The 24,383-nt window shown below is 37.8% G+C and overlaps 1 protein-coding gene across 1 annotated transcript in view; it reads left to right on the top strand.

Moving 5' to 3' along the window:
- The window catches only part of rhbg (Rh family B glycoprotein), a 48,442-nt gene extending 25,752 nt beyond the window's left edge, over positions 1–22,690 (top strand). The window contains exons 2-10 of the mRNA XM_041793386.1: positions 3,619–3,805; positions 5,557–5,707; positions 5,853–6,000; positions 6,078–6,244; positions 8,603–8,740; positions 9,162–9,295; positions 13,692–13,810; positions 16,114–16,187; positions 22,103–22,690. Coding sequence (XP_041649320.1) covers positions 3,619–3,805; positions 5,557–5,707; positions 5,853–6,000; positions 6,078–6,244; positions 8,603–8,740; positions 9,162–9,295; positions 13,692–13,810; positions 16,114–16,187; positions 22,103–22,180 — 1,196 coding nt within the window. The 3' untranslated portion in view covers positions 22,181–22,690. The remainder of the gene's footprint in view (positions 1–3,618; positions 3,806–5,556; positions 5,708–5,852; positions 6,001–6,077; positions 6,245–8,602; positions 8,741–9,161; positions 9,296–13,691; positions 13,811–16,113; positions 16,188–22,102) is intronic.
- Positions 22,691–24,383: the final 1,693 nt, after the last annotated feature.

Below are 24,383 nucleotides of genomic sequence, written 5' to 3'. Positions count from 1 at the left end.
TTTAGCAGCTCTGTTAGGGATCCAAATCATTCTAATGTAATGTTAACATTACATGATAAACGACATTATTTCAGCCTGAAGATTATGTAACTGTGCTAGTCCAAAGAGAAGAAGCTGTTTTCAATGAAAAAGCCCCAAAATCACCCTACTGTGGACCATAATCCACAGGTTTTGTCTAAATAGGCTGATAAGAAACTGATAAGAGACTGATTTAAAGCAGGGGTGTCAAACTCAAACCCAGCCTGTGGAACGATTATATCTGACCAATATCATATCATAATTGTATTCTAACTGGCCCACCAGTATAAAGTCTGCAGGTTTCCTCCAGTGTAATAATGTAAACTTCAACTTGATTATTTTAAATATCCTTGTTAAGCCATAAAAACCTGAAAAAATAAGACAGATTTCCTAAAAGTCAAGAATGTGGGGAAAGAAATTTGTGTTTTTATTTCATTTTTTCAATTTTGCAACCCAAGATTACGATATTACAAATTTATGATATTGACTCTTCATTTCATACTTTGACCTTTTTAACTCATAATTGTCACATTTTTATCCTTCAGATTCCCAAATTTTAAGTCATATTTTGACCTTTTCAACTCCTAACTGTGGGTTTTTAATCCCATATCTTGACTTTAAATTCATGATTTCATTTTTTTTTCTCATATTTTGACATTTTCAATGAATAATTTTTACTTTTTTATATCATATTTTGACCTTTTACACTCCCAATTTTAAATTTTTCTCATATTTTTAACTTTTTCAGTCATCAATTTTAATTCTAACTCATATTTGGACACTTTCATCTCCTAGTTTGGCTTTTTAATCCCACATTTTGACCTATCAGACTCAAAGTTTAAAATTTTAAGTCATATTTTGTTAAACTAATGTTTTTAAATTTGATCTCGTATTTTGACCTTTCTAACTTATGATTTTGACATTCTCCTCATATATTTGATCTTTTAAAACATTATTTTTCTATTTTTAATGTTGTGTTCTGATCTTTGAACTACATCATTGGAATTTTAATTCAGATTTGAGCATTAAAACTTATCATTTTTACTTTTTTAAATTTCCAAATTTATCATCAGTGCGTTTTTTTTTTTTTTTTTTTTTTTTTAATATTTTATTACTGGTGAAAATGAGGTTGACAGTTTAAGGTTAAATGTTGACCCTGTTAGGCTCTCAGGTTAGATCTGAATCCAGAATCCGGCCCCTGCTGTGACTGAGTTTGACATCCCTGATCTAAAGCAATGGTTTTCAACTTGTGGATCAGGACCCAAAATTAGGTCACAGAGCCATTTTCAGTGGGTTGTGAATGTGTGTCTGGAAAGAAAAGTCTACTGAGTAAACACACTTCAAACTTTTTATTTTACTCTTTTTTTACTGTGATGATGCATACATTTCAGAGTTTTCTAAATATTTGAACACAAATGAAATGCTGTGATTTACCAGGACAATATATTTCCATTTTTTTCAACTTTCAATTTTATTATTCAAAAACAAAGCATTGCAAACATTACTTACTAAGAAGAATTTCTTCAGTAAAACAGAGAAAAAGATCAGAGATTAAATTATGTAGGACCATTTTAAGAAGTTATGTTAATGGTGTCCTGCTTCAGCTTTGTTAGCTTATAGCTAAAGCTAACATAGCTACACTAGCTACATATTTAACAGTACTGCGTAAGTCAATATAACTATGGCTATGTTTACATAAGAACTTTAATCCCCTTTAATTCAGAATAAAAATTAAATCCTCTTTAAAAGTTTAAAAATGACCTTGTAAAAACCTAATTCCAAATGAAAATGACCATTCCGAGTTAAACTTAAATCCAAAGTAGGTGGCTTCCGCTTTAAATTAAGTCCGGTCTTTCTGCGCATGCTCGTTCCCTTGTCCTGTCGCGATGACGCACATATTCTGCGCCGGCGGGCACATATTCCAGGATGGCTGCCCGAAGCAAGCGTTGGACTCGAGCCGAGACTATTTATTTAATAAGAGCCTTAGAAGATATGGATATAATGAAAAGAGTGGATGGACGGAAGCATAAAAATGCGGACCTACTTATTATGTGCTTATTATGTGGTCTTCCATGTTGAAGCCGAAAAGAAAAGAAGCAGGAACTGGAGTTTGAACCCTTCCCAACCCCCAGACCTTTAGCATAGTTTACATAGCTGCTTTGAGAGCTTAGCTTTAGCCGTGTTATCTACATAGCTACTAGCTTGCCACATTAATGACAGGCCAATAAGAACGACAAGACAGAATGAAGTAGCACACATGTGCCGATCCAGCGCTAACCTGAGCTAGACAGGCTAGTGCAGCCGTAGTGTTTGAATGAAGGTGCTTGTCAGTGGCTTAAAGGTCATATATTTTGCCTCTTTAAGACAGGTTTATATTTGTCTTAGAGGAGCCAAAAACATGCCTGTATAGGTTGTTGTTGAAAAAGCACTCCAGTATTGAATTGTTGTTTGTCTAAAAACCCCTCTGTTTCAGCCCTGCTCAGAACGAGCTGTTTTTGTGTCTGTGGCTTTAAATGTTACTGAGCTGTCTGACTCCGCCCCTGACTCCGCCCCTCTCAGGGAATGGATGTAGCTCTCCTGATCCTCCACTTAGCTGCCAGCTTGAAAGGAGGGCAGAACTTCCTTTCCAGCTGGGAGGGCCAACCGAACCTGGGGGTGGGGCTAACTCCCCACATGACATCATGAGGGGAAAATCTGAGAACGGCTTGTTTCAGCACACATTTTCTGAAATCTGGAGTAGGAGAGCACATATTTTTGCTAGCAAAGCCTAAAAAAGTGTGTTTTGCATTATATATTCACGCTGAATTCTATCGGTAGACATGCAGAAATGTCATCTTTGCAAAGAAAAGCTTTCAGTGAGGCTCATTAGTCTTGTCTCCATAAAGAAATGAGATGTAAAGCTGATTAAACTGCAGCTATTCTACAGCTACATCCACCCACCTGCAACAACTCATGCACACTGTGGCTTCATCCATGCTAACCGCTACACTGGCAGCAGCCAGATGATTTGCCTGATGACAATCCAGCTGCTTTGTAAGCTATCTGGTCACAGGATGTTTGTCCAGTTACTCAAACACTTTAAACTTATTATGATGCCATTTCCTGTGCACAAATGACCTTCGTTAGACCTAGATTTACTGAACTTGCAGCTTAAGATGCATCCCTAACACAAAGAGTTAAGTGTCATAGCTAGAAATCATTCAGTGCTGCTTTGGTAATTAAATAAATAATGTTGCAAAGGTAAGTGAGCCAAGAGCTGCACCCTGTGGGACTGTGGGAATGAACCAAATGTACCACAGAATGATTTAACGGCGTGACTTGGCAACTCTAATCTGATTGAGTCATACTGTGTGGTTTAATGTCATTGCTGTCTATCCATCAGAAAACACTCCAGCACTTCCCCAACTGTGTGTTTTGGTGAAATCCACCCATCAGCTTTCTTTTCCAGGTTTTGCTTCAGTTTGCTGAGAACCCTCCGGACATTTCTCTCAACATTTTTTTCTCCCTACCACAAACAAAACTGTCACAGCTGAAATTAAACATGCTTGCTCCAGGCTCCCGATGTCAACATTCTTAGCAGGTGTCTTTTACGTCGTGCAGGTTTCCAGGATGTGCACGTGATGATCTTCATTGGTTTCGGCTTCCTCATGACGTTCCTGCAGCGGTACGGCTTTGGCAGCGTTGGCTTTAACTTCCTGATAGCAGCCTTTGCCCTGCAGTGGGCCACGCTGATGCAGGGCTTCTTCCACGGCATGCATCACGGCAAGATTCACATTGGGGTGGAAAGGTAGGTAGTAATCATAGAGTCATTGTTTGATACACACACATAGCAGAAACATGTATGAACATTCAAAACTCTGAACTCTTTAGCTGTCTCTGTAGTAGGTCAGCAAACATCCTCAGGCATGGCAGAAGGCCCAAATTTAACAAAAACAAGGTTTCTCTCCAAAAAGTTTACCCCTAACTTTTTCAGTGAGCAACAACAGCTCAATCTAAGCATGTTGTTTCCACAAAAGTGTTATGCTGAGTTTAGCCCTGGAATAAACCAGCATTTTAGATTTTATTCCCTCGTCCTCTGCAAGATTCAACCCTTTTCCACAGGAAACTGAGATTTGTGAACCAATAGTGGATTGGTGCCTTCATATGGGGTTGTACTTCCTGTGCTCATGACGAGAGAACTTTGAATCCCCTCTCTTAGGATATTCACAACATATTTAGCCCTTTTTTCTGAAAGCTTTCACTTCTTGAGTTATAATATGTTTAATACTATTTCAGAAAGGCCAAAGTGTAAGGGCTTCTGTTTTGAGCCCAGTACGCAACCAAAAGGAACTATGGCAAGTCAACCAGTTAAATTTACTGTGTTCTCTCTTGTTACTCTATGTCAGGGGTGTCAAACTCAATCACAGCAGGGACCGGATTCAGGATTCAGGTCTAACCTGCGAGCCTAACAGGGTCAACATTAAACCATAACTGTCAACCCCATTTTCACCAGTAATAAAATATATGTAAAAACAACACTGATGATAAATCATTTGGAAATTCAAAAAAGTTAAAATGTTAAGTTTAAAGGCTCAAATCTGAAATAAAAATTCAAATTTATTAGTTCAAAAGATCAGAACAGGATATTAAAAATAGAAAAATAACGTTTTAAAAGAGCAAATATATGAGGAGAAAGTTGAAATCATAAGTTTGAAAGGTGAATATATGAGATTAGATTTAAAATCATGAGTTTAAGAGTCAAAATATGACTTAAAATTTTAAATTGTGAGTCTGATAGCTCAAAATATGGGATTAAATAGCCAAAAATTAGGAGTTGAAAATGTCAAAATATGAGTTAGAGTTCAAAATGATGACTGAAAAAGTTAAAAATATGTCTGAAATTCAAAATGGGGAGTGTAAAAGGTCAAAATATTATATAAAAAGTAAAAATTATCCTTGAAAGTGTCTAAATATGAGGGAGAAAAATTAAATGTTTTAAAAAGTCAAAATATGGGATTAAAAAGCCAAAGTAAGGAGTTGAAAAGGTCAAAATATGACGTAAAATTTAGAATTGTGAATCTAAAAGATAGAAATATGACATAAAGTCCAAATTATGACTTGAAAAAGTCAAAGTATGAAATGAAGAGTCAAAATCATAATTTTGAGTCGTAATCTTGAGATCAAAATTGAAAATATGAAATCAAACACAATCTTTTTTTTTCCCCACATTCTTGACTTTACATGAAAATTTTCTTACTCTTTTGGATTTTATGGCTTAACAAGGATATTTTAAATAATTAAGTTGATGTTTACATTTTTATACTGGAGGAAATCTGCAGACCTCATACTGGTGGCCAGTTATAATGCAAATATGATATGATTTTGTGGGCCAGATATAATTGTTCCATGGGCCGGATTTAGCCCCCTGGCCTCGAGTTTGACACCTGTGTTCTAAACCAAAAGTCCGTGGATGTTAGCATCACCACTGACAGAGCTCTATTATTACACTTTTCCATGTCCCATGCAGCTGCCGTAGTGATTGTTTATGTCTCTTTTCAGTATGATCAATGCAGACTTCTGCACGGGATCTGTGCTCATCTCATTTGGAGCCGTTCTCGGTAAAACCAGCCCCGTCCAGCTGCTGATCATGGCGATGTTCGAGGTCACGCTGTTCGCTGTCAACGAGTTCATTCTGCTGACTTTGCTGGGGGTGAGTTAAAAAACAATAAAAGACAACAGAGGTGATCGTAAGGTGATGCTTGCGTGATCTATCTTCTGGTTTCCAGACACGACTGATAAGAAGAAAATGTGCTGCTGTCAAAAACACTTAATAAAGCAGGTTTACTGTATTTCAGGTCAAAGATGCTGGTGGCTCCATGACCATCCACACATTCGGTGCTTACTTTGGCCTCATGGTGACCCGAGTCCTCTACAGACCCAACCTGGACAAGAGCAAACACAAGAACTGCTCAGTGTACCACTCTGACATGTTCGCTATGATCGGTAAACATCATCAGTGGATTTTCTTCATGCAGTTTAAACTTTAGCTGGTGTATTAAAGCCATCTATTCTTCTCTCAGGTACCATCTACCTGTGGATGTTCTGGCCCAGCTTTAACTCGGCCATTACCGCTCACGGAGACGACCAGCACCGCACAGCCATGAACACCTACTACTCCCTGGCAGCCTGCACTCTGGCCACCTACGGCATGTCCTCCCTCACAGCACATGACGGCAAGCTGGACATGGTGAGGACAAAAATCTGAGCAGATCTAACGTTTGTAAAATCACCTTTCCATATATGCATGGAATATACTGAGTGTCACGTCTACCTGGCTGTAGCATTGGTGAAACCGCAGTTTAATGGACTGAAATCACTGCATGGGCTCAGGAACACTTCCAGAAATCATTGTCTGTCAACACAAATAGCCGTTCCATCCTCAAATGACAGTTAAAGCTGGATCTTTGAGAGAAGAAGCCATATGTGAACAGGATATGTCTTCTCTGGGCAAAAGCTCATTTAACATGGACTGAGGAAACATGGTCCGCCTGCAGTCCAGACCTTTCACCAAAAGAAAACATTTGGAGCTTCAGGAAAGGAAAAATCCAGTAAAGAAAACCAACCAGGTAGAATCCTACATCGGCCAAGAATGAGACAACATCCCTCTCCCAAACTCCAGTAACTGGTCTCTGTACATCTTTACTTCCTGTCATCTAGATCCGTCTCAGCTACACAGATTTTAAACTCGTGACAGAGTTTCTCGAAGAACAACACGTGTCACCTGAAGATAAACAACCCCAACAAAACTATTGGAGTCACATGGTCTCCAGCTGTTTATCAGCTGCTCAGCTGTCAATGGTAAAGCTTGCTCATCGGCGTGGCACATTCCTCTGATAGAGATCAGCGCTCTGAGAGAATCATGATCAATGCTGTGTCAGAGGATCTGTGTATGAGAGGCCCAGTGATCGTGAAGACAAGATAATCAGCTGATAGTCTTTTAGTCTCTAGCTGAAATAATTTAGTCTAAAAGGGAACTTCTGAGATGATGCACTATCAGCAGATTCCTATAAATAGTTATCAGACAGGCCCGCCCACAGAACGGGCCAGGCCCCTGAAAAACCGGAGGATGGGCCGTCCCTAGTTTTGATTTATTGATGATATCAATGGATCATTGGTGCTAGCATCCTGGCTAACAGTTCCCTTCTTGGGTTCTGATGTTAAAATTATTATTTTGTTGTACTTTTTAACTACTTTTTAACTGTGTGTGCCCTTTTTCACCAATTTCTGTCACTTTTTAACCACTTTTTGCCCCTTTTGTGTCCATTTCCACAATATCGTTTTGCCTCCTTTAGCTGTTTTTGTTGACACTCGTGTCCTTTTACCATTTTTTTTCAATCCATTATTGCAACATATTTTTGCATCTTTTTGCCACCTTTAACTCATTTTTGCCCCCCCTCCCCCCTTTTTTCCTCTTTTTGGCCATTTTCCACCTATTTCTGCTGCTGTTTTAAAATACTTTATTTTCCCACATTTGAATTTTTGTTTTTGGTCAGTTGTTTGCCATTTCTATTTCAACCACCGTTTGTAATTGCCATTTTTGCAACTTTTTGCTGTCTTTAACACATTTTTTGCTGATTTTTGCCCATTGTTGCCACTTTCTGCTCATTTCTTCCACTCTTTTATCCATTTTTTTGCCACTTTTTGCCCATTTTTGTCACTTTGTGTGCCACCTTAACCCATATTTGCCACTTTTTTCACCCTTTTCTGCCCATCTCTGCAACTTTTTACCTATTTTAGTCACCTTCTGGCTGTTTTTGCTGACTGTGTGTGCCCTTTTTCACCCATATTTGTCACTTTTTAACCACTTTTTGACCCTTTTTTGGCCATTTTCGCAATATCTGTCTGCCTCCTTTAGCTGTGTTTTTTTTGCCACTTTTGTGTCCTTTAACTACTTTTTTCCCTCCATTTTTGCCACATCTTTTTGCATCTTTTAACCCATTTTTCCCCCTCTTTTTCCATTTTTTTCCATTTTTGCCCATTTTGCCAATTTTGTGTCCTTTAACTACTTTTTTCCATCCATTATTGCCACATCTTTTTGCCACTTTTAACCCATTTTTTTCAGCCTCTTGCCCATTTTTCTTTGCAATTTTTTTTGCCCATTTCTGCCACTTATTTTTTTAAATCTTTTTTGCCCATATTTGCAATTTTATGACCTGGTTTTGCCAACTTTTGCTGTCTTTAATCCACTTTTTGTTGATTTTTGCCCATTGTTGCCACTTTCTGCTCATTTCTTTCCACTCTTTTTTCCATTTTTTGCCATTCTTTGCCCATTTTGCCACTTTTTGCGCCACCTTACCCCATATTTGCCACTTTTCACCCTTTTGTGGCCTTTTTTGCCCATTTTTATGTTGTATATTTTTGTCTCTGTTCACTGTATTTCCATAAAAAGTTGCCTCAGTTTCTTCCATTTCATTTTCTGGCATCCTGACATTTGTGCACATCATAGCCTATAAAGTCTGAAGTGCATCCATCCACACTGTTAACATCACTAATAAAAATGTAATTATGTTTTAATCAAAGGGGTTTCGTTGTCTGCCCTCTTTAGGTCCACATCCAGAACGCCGCCCTGGCCGGTGGCGTGGCAGCAGGAACAGCAGGTGAAATGATGCTGACTCCATTTGGCTCCATGATCGTTGGTTTCCTAGCTGGAGTCATCTCTGTTCTCGGCTTTAAGTTCCTCTCTGTAAGCATGACTCAACTCTTTTCATCCTGATTGACTGAACCAGTGCAATCCTGACAAATTTCAGACCTCACACTGGCAAAATCACACATACTTAGACTGATGCTATGGTTTAGTGGGGTAAAGGTGTGTCGTTGCACCTGGAAAGCCTCTTTATGGGAATAGATCTGGGGTATTTTAGAGAGCAGATTGATTTCACTACAGCTGAAATCTCCCTCTCACTGCTCTGATATTATAATTAAATATCACTGTGAATTCAGTGGCTCCAGTGGGATTGGATGACCATTAGGAGCATTCTGCTGTTCATCAAACTGTAAAGTGATGTAAAACCAAATATGATGAAATTATAGGCACACTTTGGTCTTCAGTGATGGCATTGCTCCAGCTGCAGTCATCATCCTGTCTGTGTTTTTTCATCTTTCAGCCCAAACTGGAGAGCGGTTTGAAGATCCAGGACACCTGCGGGGTTCATAACCTGCACGGGATGCCCGGCGTTCTCGGTGCTATCGTGGGAGCGGTGACTGCTTCTGTGGCAACCATGGACGTTTATGGAGACGGGTAACAAACAGGGTCCTTTTCCCATTAAAAATACATGCAATGAAAGCACTGATTCCTTTAATATATAGAACATAGACTTTTTATAAAGGTAGTGTCTGCTGTCCTCATTAGCTGTAAAAGTCGTCCTGCTCTGTTTGCTTCTGCTAGTTTTCTACAGGAAGCAGCTCCATCTAAAAATACCTAAAAAGTACCTTTGCTCTGTTTTTGAACATATTTTTTACGCCAAATCAAATGCTTTATATTCATGAGTATTCAGGTTAGCTTGGTTCATGCATTAAAATAAGAAGCAAGGATTTTGCAAACGTCAGTGGAGGATTTGACATTTTTTACTTCCGGAACCAGAGCCGCCATAGAAGTAGGTGGGCACTGTTGAGCTCTATTCGACCAGGGTCTGGGATAGTTCTTCAGTTGTTGCAGTAACTTGCAAAGTTTCTTCGTTTTTTTCTCAACAGGAATCTTATTCTAGTCTTGAATTGACCCCCAGTCTTTGCAAAATCTTTGTCTGTTACTAAAAACTCAGCAGTTTCTTGACAAATTGTCTTTAGATGTGAGAGGGTCTCTGATGTTAGTCTTTTTGAGGTATTTTAAAAGTTTTAGCAAAGTCCTCTGGTGGGAGGCCAGCCTAAAGCTTAGGGCAGCGTTACTCCACCCTGCTCAACCAAAGAGTCAAAGTGTTGAAAAATATCTTTGCAAGAGTCACAATCTAAGTGGGGAAAAGTGGCAAAAACAGCTTGAAGTAGCAATAAAAAGAAGTTAAAGTGGAAAAAGTGTCAATTAAGTAGCAAAAATGGATGAGAAGTGACAAAAAAATGAATTACGGCTCGCAAAAAGTGGTAAAAACTTGGCAAAAAAATGAGTGAAAAGAGACTAAAATGGGCAAAAAGCAGTTGAGTAGCAAAAATGGGCAAAAAATAGGAAACAAGTGGTATTAAGTGGCAAAAGGCAGCTTAGTGGGGGAAAAGTGGTGAAAAGGGCATAAAAGTATAGAAGTGGCAAAAAGAATTTGCAAAAACAGTCAAAAAAAAGGAAACAAGTGATATTTAATGGCAAAGAAGTAGCATAAATGCGTGAAAATGGGGCTAAAAAATTGTGAAAAGGGGCAAAAATTTGATAAAATTGGCAAAAATTGGATAAAAAGTTGCAAAAATGAGCAAAAAAGTGGTATTTAATGGAAAGAGGTAGCATAAATGGGTGAAAATGGGGTTAAAAAAAATTGTGAAAAGGTGCAAAAATTTGATAAAAGTGGCAAAAAAGGGGTAGCAAGTTGCAAAAAGAGTGTCAAAAATGGGCAAAAAAGTATGGAGAAAGTGGTATTTATTGGAAAAAGGTAGCTTAAATAGGCAAAAATGGGATAAAAGTGGGAAAAAAATTGGAAAAAAAGTGGGAAAAAATTAGTGAAAAGTTGCAAAAAAAGTGGCAAGAATGATCAAAAAAGTAGGGAAAATGTGGTATTTAATGAAAAAAACGTAGCTTAAATGGGCAAAAATGGGATAAAAATGGGGAAAAAAGTGGCAAAAAATGGATTAAAAAGTTGCAAAAAAGTGGCAAAAATGAGAAAAAAAAGGTATTTAATGGAAAAGGTGACTTGATTAAAAGATGATGAAAAGTGGCAAAAAATGGTGAAAAAGGGCAAAAAAGTTTCCCTTTTTTAAGGTTTTCTGGGGGTATAATATTTAAAATTAAGACAGAAAAGAGCCACAAATCATCACAAAAGAGCCACATATGGCTCTAGAGCCACACGTTGAGTATCACTGGCTTAGAGTAAGAGTGTCAAAGGTTAGGATATCAAGCTAAAACTAAGCTTAACTGATTTATGGTTCTGCATCGAAGCTGTGCTGTTGCATACCTCACATATCCGTGTGGTCCTGAAGCCCATGCAGAGGCCTGCACACGTAGATAACACTCTCCTGCTCAAAAAGAGTAACCTCACATTGAAACGATGCAGACTGTAAGCTCTTGTCACTGCCAGTCTCTGAGTCAAATCTACATCGCATTCCACATTATTATGCAAATTATATTTTTCTCTGATTTTCCTAAATATTAATGCAAATGACAGTCAGAATATTTTTCAAGTCATCAGCCATTAGAGCATAATTCAAATGTTTTTGAACAAACTTCATAATGACAAAAATTGTTTTTTAAAAAATGAAATCCTCAAAATGCACTTTTCCACGTTATTAAACACAACAGCTTTTTAAAACATTTTATAGGTTGTAAAGAACTGAAAATGGTCATTTGTAGAAAATGCAGCATCAGGCGGTTATATTTACTGAAATCAAAGCTATTTCAATCAGAAACATCTTAACAGGCCAAGTCTCATGTTAACATAGGAGCCCTTCTTTGATATCACCTTCACTATTCTTGCATCCATTGAACTTGTGAGTTTTTGGAGAGTTTCTGCTAGAATTTTATTTTGCAGGATGTCAGAATATCCTCCCAGAGCTGCTGTTTTGATGTGAACTGCCTCCCACCCTCATAGATCTTTAGCTTGAGGATGCTCCAAAGGTTCTCAGTAGGGTTGAGGCCAGGGGAGGATGGGGGCCACACCATGAGTTTCTCTCCTTTTATGCCCATAGCAGCCAATGACACAGAGGGATTCTTAGCAGCATGAGATGGTGCATTGTCATGCTTGAAGAAAATTTTGCTACAGAAGGCACTGTTCTTCTTTTTGTACCATGGAAGAAAGTGGTCAGTCAGAAACTCTATATACTTTGCCGAGGTCATTTTCACACCTTCAGGGACCCTAAAGGGGCCTATCACCTCTCTCCTCATGATTCCGGCCCAAACATGACTCCACCCCCTCCTTGTTGACGTCCCGGCCTCATTGGGACATGGTGGCCATCCACCAATCATCCACTACTCCTCCATCTGGACCATCCAGGGTTGCACGGCACTCATCAGTCAACAAGACTGTTTGAAAATGAGTCTTCATGTATTTCTGGGCCCACTGCAACCATTTCTGCTTGTGAGCATTGGTTAGGGGGGGCTGAATAGTAGGTTTATGCACGACTGCAAGCCTCTGGAGGATCCTACACCTTGAGGTTGGTGGGACTCCAGAGGCACCAGCAGCTTCAAATACTTGTTTGCTGCTTTGTAATGGCATTTTAGCATCTGCTCTCTTAATCTGATGAATTTGTCTGGCAGAAACCTTCCTCATTATGCCTTTATCTGCACAAACTGGTCTGTGCTCTGAATCAGCCACAGATTTCTTCACAGTATGATGATCATGCTTAATTTTTCCTGAAATATTGAATGTTTTCATCCCTTGTCCAAGGCATTACACTATTTGACACTTTTCCAGCAGCAGAGATCCTTTTTCTTTCCCATATTGCTGAAACCTGTGGCCTGCTTAATAATGTGGAACATGTGGAACAGTGCATTTTGAGGTTTTTATTTAAAAAAAAAAATAGTTATCATTATGAAGTTTGTTCAAAAACATTTGAATTATACTCTAACTGTTGACTTGAAAAATATTATGACTGTCATTTACATTGATATTTAGAAAATCAGAGAAAAACGTTGTTTGCATAATAATGTGGAACATGGTGTAGAGTAAGATAATCCAAAACATTTCATGTGCATTTCTTCCTCCCTGTCTAAGTAACTGAACAAGTGCAAAAGTTCCCCGTCTGCTGCCTCAGCTGATCAACAGCGTAATTTCCAATTCCTCCGATGTCTCCTCTCTTTTCTTATTTGCGGTAAAATCAACTGCAGAACGGTGGTTGCCTGCTCCATCTCCTACGCAACACTTCAGTTGGCATGTTTCCTGTTCACAAACAAAGAATGTGGCAGCGGGCCCAGGAACCAGTATAAAACCGCTCTGCTGAGTCGTATTTAGGTGGAGGATTGCAGCGTGATGTAGACACACCAATACATGAGTGCGTAGCACTCTCAACAGCGTACGCCCTTTGGCGTAGACTTGGTGCAGAAGCAGAGAGATAGACCAGGCTTCAGTCAAGGCCTCAAAACAAACAAAAAGGCCATCAGTGAACCAATGCATGATATCCACTACCTATATACTAGTGAAAATGACTAAAACATGACTAAAAATGGAGTTTTGTGTTGGTTAAACTTTGCTAAACTTTATATTTCATGCATGAAGCAGTGAGAAAGAACACATGCAGGTGAGCATGACAAGTTGAGACTGTTTCAGCTGAGGGCAGCGGTTAGTCCTGAACTTCCACATTTCTCTGTTTGAATAAGATCATCTGTGCTGGATACTGATAACATCACTGACTGCACTGACACATGTCAGACTGCAGAATACTCTTACATTCTTTGTTTAGCATCAAGTCTGCAAAAACACAGTCAATGTGAAGTTTGACTGTCGTGTTTAATCTGTAGTTGTCCAGAAGAGTGTGATCCCTGCTAACTGTCCCGTCTCTGTGTGTCTCAGGATGGCAGACGTGTTCCCTGAGATCGTAAATGGCCGGACAGCATCGACTCAAGCGGGCTTCCAGGCTCTCGGCCTCGCCGTCACCCTCGGCATCGCCCTGCTGGGAGGGCTTCTTGTTGGTAGGTGCCACAGTTTGAAGTTTCTAGTATTTTTGCTCATGCACTCAGTTGCGATTGAAGTTGTTTCAACAACACGGTAAGCTCCAAACTGGGCCTGATATTTAAAAAGATGTTACCAGGTAGTTAACATCCCCTTAAAGCTGATCATCCATAATTCAGTGTCACTCAGAGGTTTATAAAACTATTACTAACTTTTATTTAAGAGTTTGATCCTGGGTAAGAAATAATACAATCAAATAAGATATTTTTTTAGATGTTAAATAGATCCTTATTTCTCAGCTGGTGGATCAGAACCCAAAAGTGGGTTGTGATGCCATTTTTAGTGGGCCCCTGATGAGTGCCTGGACAGAAAATGTGGAAAAAAGCCCAAGATGTGCTTTTATTAAGACTTTTTCTCAGTTTCTTTGCTCTGTCACAACTTTTCTTCCAATTCAAGTCCAAAAATGCCCCATTTATCATCAAAAAACACTTGGTTAATTTGGAGAATTTTACGAAATTTGGGTCTGATTTTTGTTAAGGAGGTGGTGGTGGCATGGGCGTAGCACAGGGGGATAAAGGGTCCTGACTTACCAGGGCCCACAGTGGGGGTGGGCCCTTGAGAAGCCTGGAATAAAAAGTTGTTTTCTTTCTTTTTTAATGTAATTAGTGTCATTATTTAATTAAAAGTGCCTAAATGTCAGTGTGCATGAGAAAACGTTAAAGTGCGTGAGTGTAAGGTGCAAAAAGATAGTGGTGAAGAAATCGATAATGCAGTATTGTAAGCATTTTTCTAACGTTGGTGGCAAGGTGGCAAAAACAAGGCAAAAAAATTGAGTAAAAAAATGGGTGAAAAGCAGTCAAGAGTGGTGAAAATGGGCAAAAAGTAGGAAAAAAAATATTTTTAATGACAAAAAGAGCTTTAATGGGCTAAAAGTGGGGAAAATTGTGATAAAGGGCAAAAATTGGAAAAAAGTGGTATTTAATAAAGGTAGCTTAAATGGATGAAAAGTATAAAAAATGGTATAAAGGGGCAAAAAAGTTTCCCTTTTTAAGGTTTTCTGGGGGAAATTTATATGAAATTAAGACATTAAAGAGCCACTAATAATCATGAATCCCACGTTGAGTATCACTGCCTTAAAGTAACTATAAGTCTATTCATTTAGCTCCATGCACAGCAGAAGTTAGCAGAGCTTATCACTTTTTTTTTTTTTTTTCTCTGGTTCATGGTTCTGCGCCTCCCCTGTAGTTCTGTGGTGCCCCCCAGGGGAGGCCCACCTCACACTTTGAAAACCGCTGCACTTAATAATGTGAAAGAAATAATAAAGTACATTTAATTGAACCATATTAATGTATTGCTAATTAATACAGGGACATTTTAGTTAAAATGCATTAAAACTCATCGATATACATAACACAACGCAGCATTTTTTTGTTTGGCTGGCTAACCAAAGGCTGCCCTGTGCAATTTTCGTTCCGGGGGCCCAAAATCTCTAGCTACACCCCTGGGTGGTGGATCCTGACACTAGACCAGATGAGAGCCATTGATATGAATGTTCATTAGATCAGTCACCAGCCTGCAGATACAAGACAGCTGTGCAAACCTTTGGAGCAAATACGCCTGATCAACATGTCAGTGTTTGACAGACTTGGAAGGATATAAGGGCCGCTTAATTATGGCAAAATTATTTTGATTTGATTGCATCTGCATCATATGCATTGATCGAGCTCAAACACTCCTCACACTTAGAAAGAGAAGCAATGGATGAAAATAAAGAGGTGAAAAACAGAAATATCAGGGCTGTCTAGATTAATCGCATCAATTGCAACGTATTAAGGCCACAATTAATGCACTAATTTGCGATAAATCCCATGCAGCATCTCCCTGCAGCCATAGTGAGGTAAAATAAGTCCACTACTGCTTCTTAATGTCTCATTTTACTTTAAAAACTTACAGACAGCTCAGAGGAGTAAAATAGTAAAATTTCACATTTTGAAACATGGAACACAAGGATTAAAAAAATGCTTTTTATTTTGTTAGGAATAAAAATGTATTTCTTTTGTCAGAGCATAGATATAATGAGGACGCAATAGAAGACTATCTTAAAAAGAAGCAGCCACAGTCAAACTTTGGTTTATTGACAGCATTTTAGCTGAATAGCACATCCAAACTTCTGCAGCAAGGATGTGATGTTAACATGAATAAAACTTAAACACTGATTATCATGAGGTTCTGTCCTTCCCTGCCAAACGCTGACTCAGAAATGTTATAGAAAAAGATTATTGTATACCCTTAAGTGACCGAGTATCTGTCCTTTCTGTGTAAGGTTTTATCCTGAAGTTGTCCGTCTTCGGTGCTCCTCCTGACGCCATGTGCTTCGAGGACAACATCTACTGGGAGGTGAGTTCCAGAGATCTTCGTTCTTGTCAGTTTTCTCATTATCCCAAAGACATTTCTGACCACTCCTTCAATAAAACTTGAAAAAATAAACAATAAATCCTAATTTTCTGGGGGCAAATTGCACAGCTGTCAAATAAATTCTTATTTTAATTTAACTGCTCACTTCTCAGGAAAGTTGTTTAGAAATGACTGAGCAGAGCAGGGGTGTCAAACTCAAGGCCCGGGGGCCAAATCCGGCCTGTGGTGCTGTTGTACCTGACAGTCATATAATAATATCATATTTCTATTGCAATTGACCCGCTGGTATGAGGTCTGCAGATTTACTACTGTATAAAAATGTAAACTTAACCTTTTTAATAGTTAAAAAAGTAGAGTAAAAATATTCAGATAAAAAATCAGGAATGTGAAAAAGAAATTAATTTGTTTTCATTTCATATTTTCAATTTTGCATCTCACAATCAAATTTATTGTTTGACTTTTTATTTCATATATTTAAAATCACAATTTTGACTTTTTATATCAAACTCAACCTTTTAAATTCACAGTTGTGAATTTAAAGTCATATTTGGACCTTTTCAACTCCTAACTTTGACTTTTAATCCCGCTTTTTGATCTTTTAGACTCACAAGTCAAAATTTTAATTCATGCTTTTACCCTTTAAACTCATGATTTTTGATTTTATGTAATATTTCCATTCATAAAAATCCCAACTTTGGCTTTCTATCATGTATATTTGCCCTTTAAAATCATTATTTTGACTTTGAATTTTGTGTTTTGACCTTTTGAACTAATAAGTTTGACTTTCATCTCAGAATTTGAGCTGTTAAACTTGTAATTTTGACTTTTTTAAATCTGAAAACCATTTATCGCCAGTGCTCAGTTTCCCCCATTGTTTTATGGGTGCTAATGACAGTTATGGTTAAATGTTGACCCTGTCAGGCTCTCAGGTTAGTCCTAAATTCAGAACCCGGCCCCGGCTGTGATTGAGTTTGACACCCTTAGACTGGATGAATGCTGTGTTAGATTCTGGGACCACATGGGGGCGCTGTCACACCATCAGTTAGATCTTTATGTGCAGCTGCTCTGTCAGATGAAGCAATACTGCAGTCTGACCACCAGGTGGAGCAAACTCCCCACTGGTGCCGTTCTCCTCTGCTCAGACGACCATGATCAGGGTGATGTCAGACCTTTTCACTCGGGGCTGACGTCATTTTAGTTTATCCCACAATGCATCATTCCTGCGGCTCATCAGGCTTTTGTCTGCTGTGTTTATTCAACCTCACATGAGTAAATTAAATTCTGATTTATGCCCCTTTCAGTCATTTATTTGATCATTTTAAATATAATAAAGCCTTTCCTGTTGGAAACTGAATGTAAAACATTCAAGGTTCATTAAATTCATAATAAAAGCATAAAACTATTAAAGTGTTTACCTCACTCTGTTGGACAGGAAGTTCCCAACAGAGACACATATTGATGGTATTCTGTCTAAGCTTTTTGCTTTGCTTGGCTGTGATTCTCATTTTTATGTTTCTATGTTTGGAATAAAAATAAATTAAATTGTTTAATAAGCGTTTTTTTCTTTAAAATAAAGGTAAATATAAAAGCCCCCGTGCCTCATGTGAACATGAATAAATGGATCTTTCTCTATTATATTCATTTGTCAGTTATATCTGATATTTTCTCGGCTTTTTCATAAAGGACTCCTTTATTTCAGGACTGAAATTTCCAATCTATATGAGCAGTATTTAAAAATTCAATAAATCTCAGGAGAAAATAAATGAAATCTGGAAAAAGAATCAGACAGAAAGCTTTAAATTAATCATGGCCCTAAACTCAGGCCGGTGGCCAGGTCAAGTGGAAGTTTCTTTTTTCTAAAAGTGGACCTTTCTGATGTTTCTTGTCTCTTTTTTAAATTTATTTTAAGCCTAAAATGACCTGTGGCTTTGCTGCATGTTGTGTTACATATGCTATATGATTAAACACAAGTTCCTGATAGATTAACAAAAGAAAAATCACAACCTGTGGTGTTTTTAACAAGATAAAGGCTTCTTTTTGGTTCAGATGTTTGATTTTGTTGGATTAATTCAGAATTTTTGGATGCTGTTATTTAAACAGGGGCAGATTTATTTATGTAGACATTAGTGGAGATGACTGGTCAAAGCAGAGGAAATGTAAAACAGGAAACTTCAGGAATAAAAATCAACTAAAATAAGGAAGCAATGGCTCAGAAATTATCATGGCTATTTATAAAGATAATTTATAAAAGCTTACAAACAGACATGTGAGCTGTGGCTTCACCTCATTGGTGCTTTCATTCCCCGTCTATCTGAGGCTGCAGACCACGGCCTCCACATCTGAATCCTCGCGCACCAAAGGACTTTACCATACAGCGTGATTAATGCACTTTAACAATGGTAGAACTGAAAAACAAACTGTTGTTAACATTCATAAAAGACTAAAATCCTGATATTTCAACCAAACATCTAGAAAATTTAATTTTTGAGACTTAAACAAAAAAATACACTTGAGTACAACAAAGCATGATGGGAAATGAGGGCGTATGCCTGCAATATAAATGTCCAAAAAAATTACATTTTATATGTTTACATATTTAGCCCTCTGTGTTCAAGAATATTAATCTGTGCTTTTATTATTTTGTTAAATCCGGTTGCTGTAGCTCCATGCAGGGGTTTGTGGGTAGGCAGCATTTTTATTTAACAGAAGCAAAATTAGCTTCATGAAAATAATCAAAGGTTCACGTCCCATCAGTTTCAGTTAAAATGAATGCATTTCTGCAGAAAGTCTGCAGAAAGTCGGAGGCTTTTTAACAGTCAGCCTTAGCGACACTGAGCAGCAGCTTTATTCAGACTCAGCGAGGAATCTGTGGTTAATTTTATTTTAGCTGGTATTTAAACTTCAGTCATCCTGTTCAGGTTTGTTTTTCATGTGACTGCTCCAGAATGTCTAAATCAGGGGTGTCAGACTCAATCACAGCAGGGGCCGGATTCTGAGCCTGGTCTAACCTGAGGGCCTAACAGGGTCCGTATTTAACCTTAAAATGTCAACGTGGTTTTCACCAGAAATGAATTATGTAGGTAAAAATCTTGGCATTGATGAGAAATGATTTTGGGATTAAAAGGTGAACATGACAAGTTAAAAACTAAAAATCCAAGATAAAAAGTCAAACTTATGAGTTTAAAAGATAAAAACATGACATTAAAGTCAAAATAATGTTTTTAAAAGGCACAAAATGAGAAAATACTGAAACCATGAATTTTAATAGTCAAAAACAGATATATAATTCAGAATCATGATTTTTAACAGTCCAAATATGAGCTAAACATCAAAATCATGACTTTAAAATGTCAAAATATGAAATAAAATTTAAAATCGTAAGTTTTTAAGGTAAAAAATTTGATAAAAGTTAAATTTAAGAGTGGAAAAAAGGTCAAAACATGAGATAAAGGCAAAATAATGACTTTAAAAGGTCAAAATAGGATTTATAATTATAATTATAAATCTAATAGGTAAAAAATATGAGATTAAAAAAGTCAGTTATGAGATGTAAGGGTTACCTTAGAGTGGCCTCTACTAGACATGACCTCTGAGACGCAGTGATAAGAATCAGAGAGAAAAGGACGGTTGGTCTGTGAGAAAAAGGAAGACTTCAAAAAGACACAACAGAAACAATAAAGTCTAAAAACTTCATTCAAACCAGGATCTCTAAATGTTCACACAGTAGATCCAGAACGCTTCTTTTTATGATTTAGTCATTATAATAAAGGCTGTTCAGGCTTTTTTAAAGTTTGCATGTTTGGAGCGTCTTGTTTTTGCTCTTTTTATCATGCATAAATTTATTCATGTATTTAAGCTGAATTAAATTCAGAGCCTTTGGCCTTAAACCCTCCAAACCTCCCCGTTATAAATCTTTAAAAAAGCATAAAAAGTTAGATTTTTTTCAGCAGGACAAATTTACAATAAATTCTGGGAAAAATAGAACTTGTCAAACTAAAATTAAAGCTCATTTTGCTAAAGTTAATGTCTGATAAAAACTTTGAAAGTAATGAAGGTTTTGCTTGGAAGTTTCAGCAAAAAAAAGGAAGTTTGCAACAACAAGATGTCAGTCCAGCTGTCCAGGAGAGGCATCATAGAAATCTAAACAGGGAATAAAATCATGGTGGAAGATGTAAACAATAAAATACACACAGAGAGGAGCTTTAACCGGCTCAGGCTCAGAGGGGCCTCAGGATTTAGTCCTTAAACGTGTGCTGGTACAGAATTCAGTAACTCCTGGTTTTAATGGCTCTAATTACTTTATGGTATAAATCAGTAACTACCTCGTATTTCTAAAGATAAAGGGGGTAATTACCTTCTAATAAGCTGGAATTTTACCAAGTAATAACTCAGAAATATAGAAATATTAAGGAAGTAAAAATGTATTAATTTTCATGTAATTTCTTGTAATATTGTGTTAATTCTCTGGTAATTAGGTGGTATTTTACCCCAAACCTCTGACCCTAACCCTGACAATTACCTGAAAATGACTCAGAAAGAACTCACATATATAATATATTAATATCATGAGGGTTAGGGTTAGGATTGGAGCAGTAAAAATCAACGTGTGGCTCTTTTTAAGCCCAGTTTTCCACTTCTTTTTGCTACTTTTGGCCCATTTTTACCACTTTATTCTATTTTTGGCCTTTTTTAACCAGTCCATGCTAGGTTTATCTTTTTTTTTGCTATTTCCATTTTTTTTCTGCCTTTTATTGGCATTTTTTTCTCACTTCTTGCCCATTTAAACTGCTTTTTGCAATTGAATGCCACTCCCCCCCCCCCCATTTTGCAAACTGCTTTTTGCTCATTTTACTCTTTTTCACTCATTTTTTGCCACTTTTTTCTGCATTTTGACCACATTTGCCACCTGCAACTAATTTTTCCATTCATTTTTGCCTACTTAGATCGTGGCTCTTGCAAAGATATTTTCAGCAGTTTGGCTCTTTGGTTGAGTAACGCTGGATTAGAGGGTAATAGTAAGGATAAAACACCATAATAATCAATAATAATAACCAGAGAATTGCTATGATATTTCAACTGTTAGGGTGAAGATAAGGGCAGAAGTTAGTGTTGGATTGTTGGGGTAAAATACCACCAAAATACTGAAGGATTGCCACAATATTGTAAGAGTTAGACGTAGGCCTAGAGGGATAAAGTAAGTGTAAAATACCACCTAATAACCAGAAAACTGCTGCAATGTTACATAAATTACTTATTTATTACATAAAATTATTATTACTTGGTTAAATGTCAATTTTTCCCTCTCTTTTGAAACTATTAGCTAATTTCCACTTATTACTATAAAATTATTATGATTCAGAAGCGTATTTTGAATGTCGATAAGCATCCAAAAGGGAATAAATGAGCATCAACATGGATACTGATGATCTAAAAACATCATGGGGAGGATTCATTATCCCTAAAAGATTACCTTTAAGCTAGTTATATTCCAGTAGATCCTTCAGAGACATGGGAACAACAAACTGGTGGATTTCTGTGGTAAAAATGGCGTGTAATAAATGTCTGGATTATTTTTATTTTTCTAAGTTCCACCTGGCCAGGAGAAATGTTACAGACATGTTTGAGTCCTGATGCTCTCCTAAGAGCTGGTGAAGATATTTGGGTATTTATATTTCACATTTAGGTGTGTGCTATAGTTTAAATCCTCCTCCACATGAGGCTCTAGAGCTGGTGCTGAAGATCTGCACTTTTCTTAAACAGCCTTCCTCTCATGCATCTGATTTATCTGCATGTTTAAGTGTGATGAAAAATGTCCGTTCTGGTTGTAACATCTTTATTCTCCAGGCCTCAGAGAAGCACACAAAGCTCTAAAAATCTCCTCTCTCTCTGTGTCTCAGGTTCCTGGAGAAGAGGAGGGCCACGAGGCCCAGCTGACCGACGTGAGGCCGGCCGAGGCTCAGAAGCTAACTGCTTAGACACACACACACACTAACACACACTCGGAGGTGTTGACATCCTAGCACTTGAGTATTACACCCATAGGTTGTACATTTTTATTTACATCTTCTGGAGAGGAAAAAAAATCACATTTTTAATGGTGCAAGCATCAAAAATCTCCCTTTTTAGAGTGTTGTACCAGCTCTGACCAGCAGAGGGCGGTGCAGAGCTGCATCACACAGACCTGAATGAGGATTACATAAAGACCAAGCTGAGCCTATCTGATAAAAATCAAACCAAAGAAAACACTCATTTACTACAGCTGTGAGTCTAAAGGGAATATCTGAAAAGGAAAGTTACATTTTATAGTGAACATGTTTATTTTTTAGTTTTTTATTTTCATGCAGATCGCTGCAGAAGCAAAAATGCATGCATGTTTTATCTCCTATTATTTTAAGGGTTGGGATTTTATTTGTCATATTACACTGTAGTTTGTGTTTAGTGAGAGTAGAAATGTTTTTTGATTTGATGTGTCCGGACCTTTTTAAAAATGGGCCCAAATCAATTATTTGTGAGTTTGAAACATTTTGAAACACAATATTTGATTAGTTTTTATTTTGACAAAATAAAAAGTTAAATTTTGTTGTGTCTCATTTAATATTAACAACTGGGAGTATAATATCTTCATGATGGATGGAAAAGACGTATTAAAAATAATCAATGTTCAATATAAATCATACCATAATAAATAAATAAAGACAGAATGGAAGAAAAGGATGAAGGAGGAAAGACAAGAAGAGAGAAGTAAAAGAAGAAGAAAAGAAAAAAGAAGTAGGGAAAGAAGGGAAATAGGCAAAAAGGATTAGGAGGAGGAAAAAGGAGGGATGGGGAAATGATGATATGACATTTATTAATGATTAAAAAATTATAAACTGAATCAAGAAAGAAAAAGACGAGGAGAAAAGAGGAAAAATTAAAGGTGAAAATCAAAAAAAGGGGAAAATGAAATAAAGAAGGAAAGGAACTAAAGAAGGAACTGATTGAAGGGAGAAAGGGAGGACAGAAGGAAGGAAGATTAGAAGGAAAGGAGGCAGAAAGAAGAAATCACAGCAGAAGGAAAGGATGGAAGGAATAAAAAAGGAAGAATGAAACCAAAGAAGAAGAGACTGAATGAAGGGAGAAACGAAGGAACTGAAGAAAGGAACCGAAAATGAAGGAAGAAAAGATAGGACCAAAGGAAGGAAGGAAAGAAGGAGGACAGGCAGGGAGGAAGGACGGACTGAAGGATGGAAAAAGAGAAGAAAGGAAGAAAGGCAAAAGGAAAGAAGAAAAGGGAAGAAAGGAATGGCAAAAGAGATGGAGGAGGCGAGGTAGAAAGAAAGGATGGAAGGAAGCAGAAATAGGACAGAAAGGATAGAAGGAAGGAAGAGAGGCAGAGATGACTGGATGGAGGAAGGATGCAAGGAAGGCAGAAAGAAGGGAAGGAAGGAAACGAGGCAGGTAAGAATGCTGGGGGAAGGTAGCAAGGAAGGCAGAAAGTAAGGAAGGAAAGGAATGGTAGGAACGAAGGGATGAAGGAAGTAGGAAAGGCAGAAAGAAAGGATGAAAGGAAAGAAGGAAGTAAAGGAAATAAAGAAAAGAAGGGATGGAGGAAGGAAGCAGGCAAGGCAGAAAAAAAAGGATGGAAGGAAAGAAGGAGGGAAGTAAAGGATTTGTAGGAAAGAAGGAAGCAGGCAAGGCAGAAAGAATGAAAGAAGGAAAGAAGGAAGGAAGTAAAAAAAGAAAGGAAGGAAAAAAGGAGGGAAGAAAGGAAGTAGAGAAGGACAGAAGGTAGGAAGGAATAAAATCAAAAACATGTTTGACTGGGAGTGAAAAAATGTCACATTGGTGCCACACTCTAGAGGATTATTGGATAGATTGTTGGTTGTGACGGACTCACATAGAGTCACCTAGGGCCCAGATCTGGTCTTAGATCAGGCTGGAGACCCTCTAGAGTCCAGCCAGCCTTAGAATATTTCGTAAACATCCTAGGAGGGTTTTTGGTTTTGGATTTCCCTCTCTCAGTTATTAGCATACCTTAATGATGTCCTTCCTTTCTGCGGGCCTCTCCAGCACTAATTGCCTCTCACACTGAGGGCCCCTTGCAGGCTGCAGGGGCCTCGCCGCCCCTCCTCACAAACACGCACACATGAGGAGGATTTGGTGATGGTACCTCGGCGTGAACAGGCGCTGCAGCCTTTT

Source organism: Cheilinus undulatus, linkage group 8 (genome assembly GCF_018320785.1).
Source record: "Cheilinus undulatus linkage group 8, ASM1832078v1, whole genome shotgun sequence".
Lineage (NCBI taxonomy): Eukaryota > Metazoa > Chordata > Actinopteri > Labriformes > Labridae > Cheilinus > Cheilinus undulatus.
The sequence above is the reverse complement of the archived record's forward strand: the minus strand, read 5'-3'. Positions and strand labels throughout refer to the sequence as shown.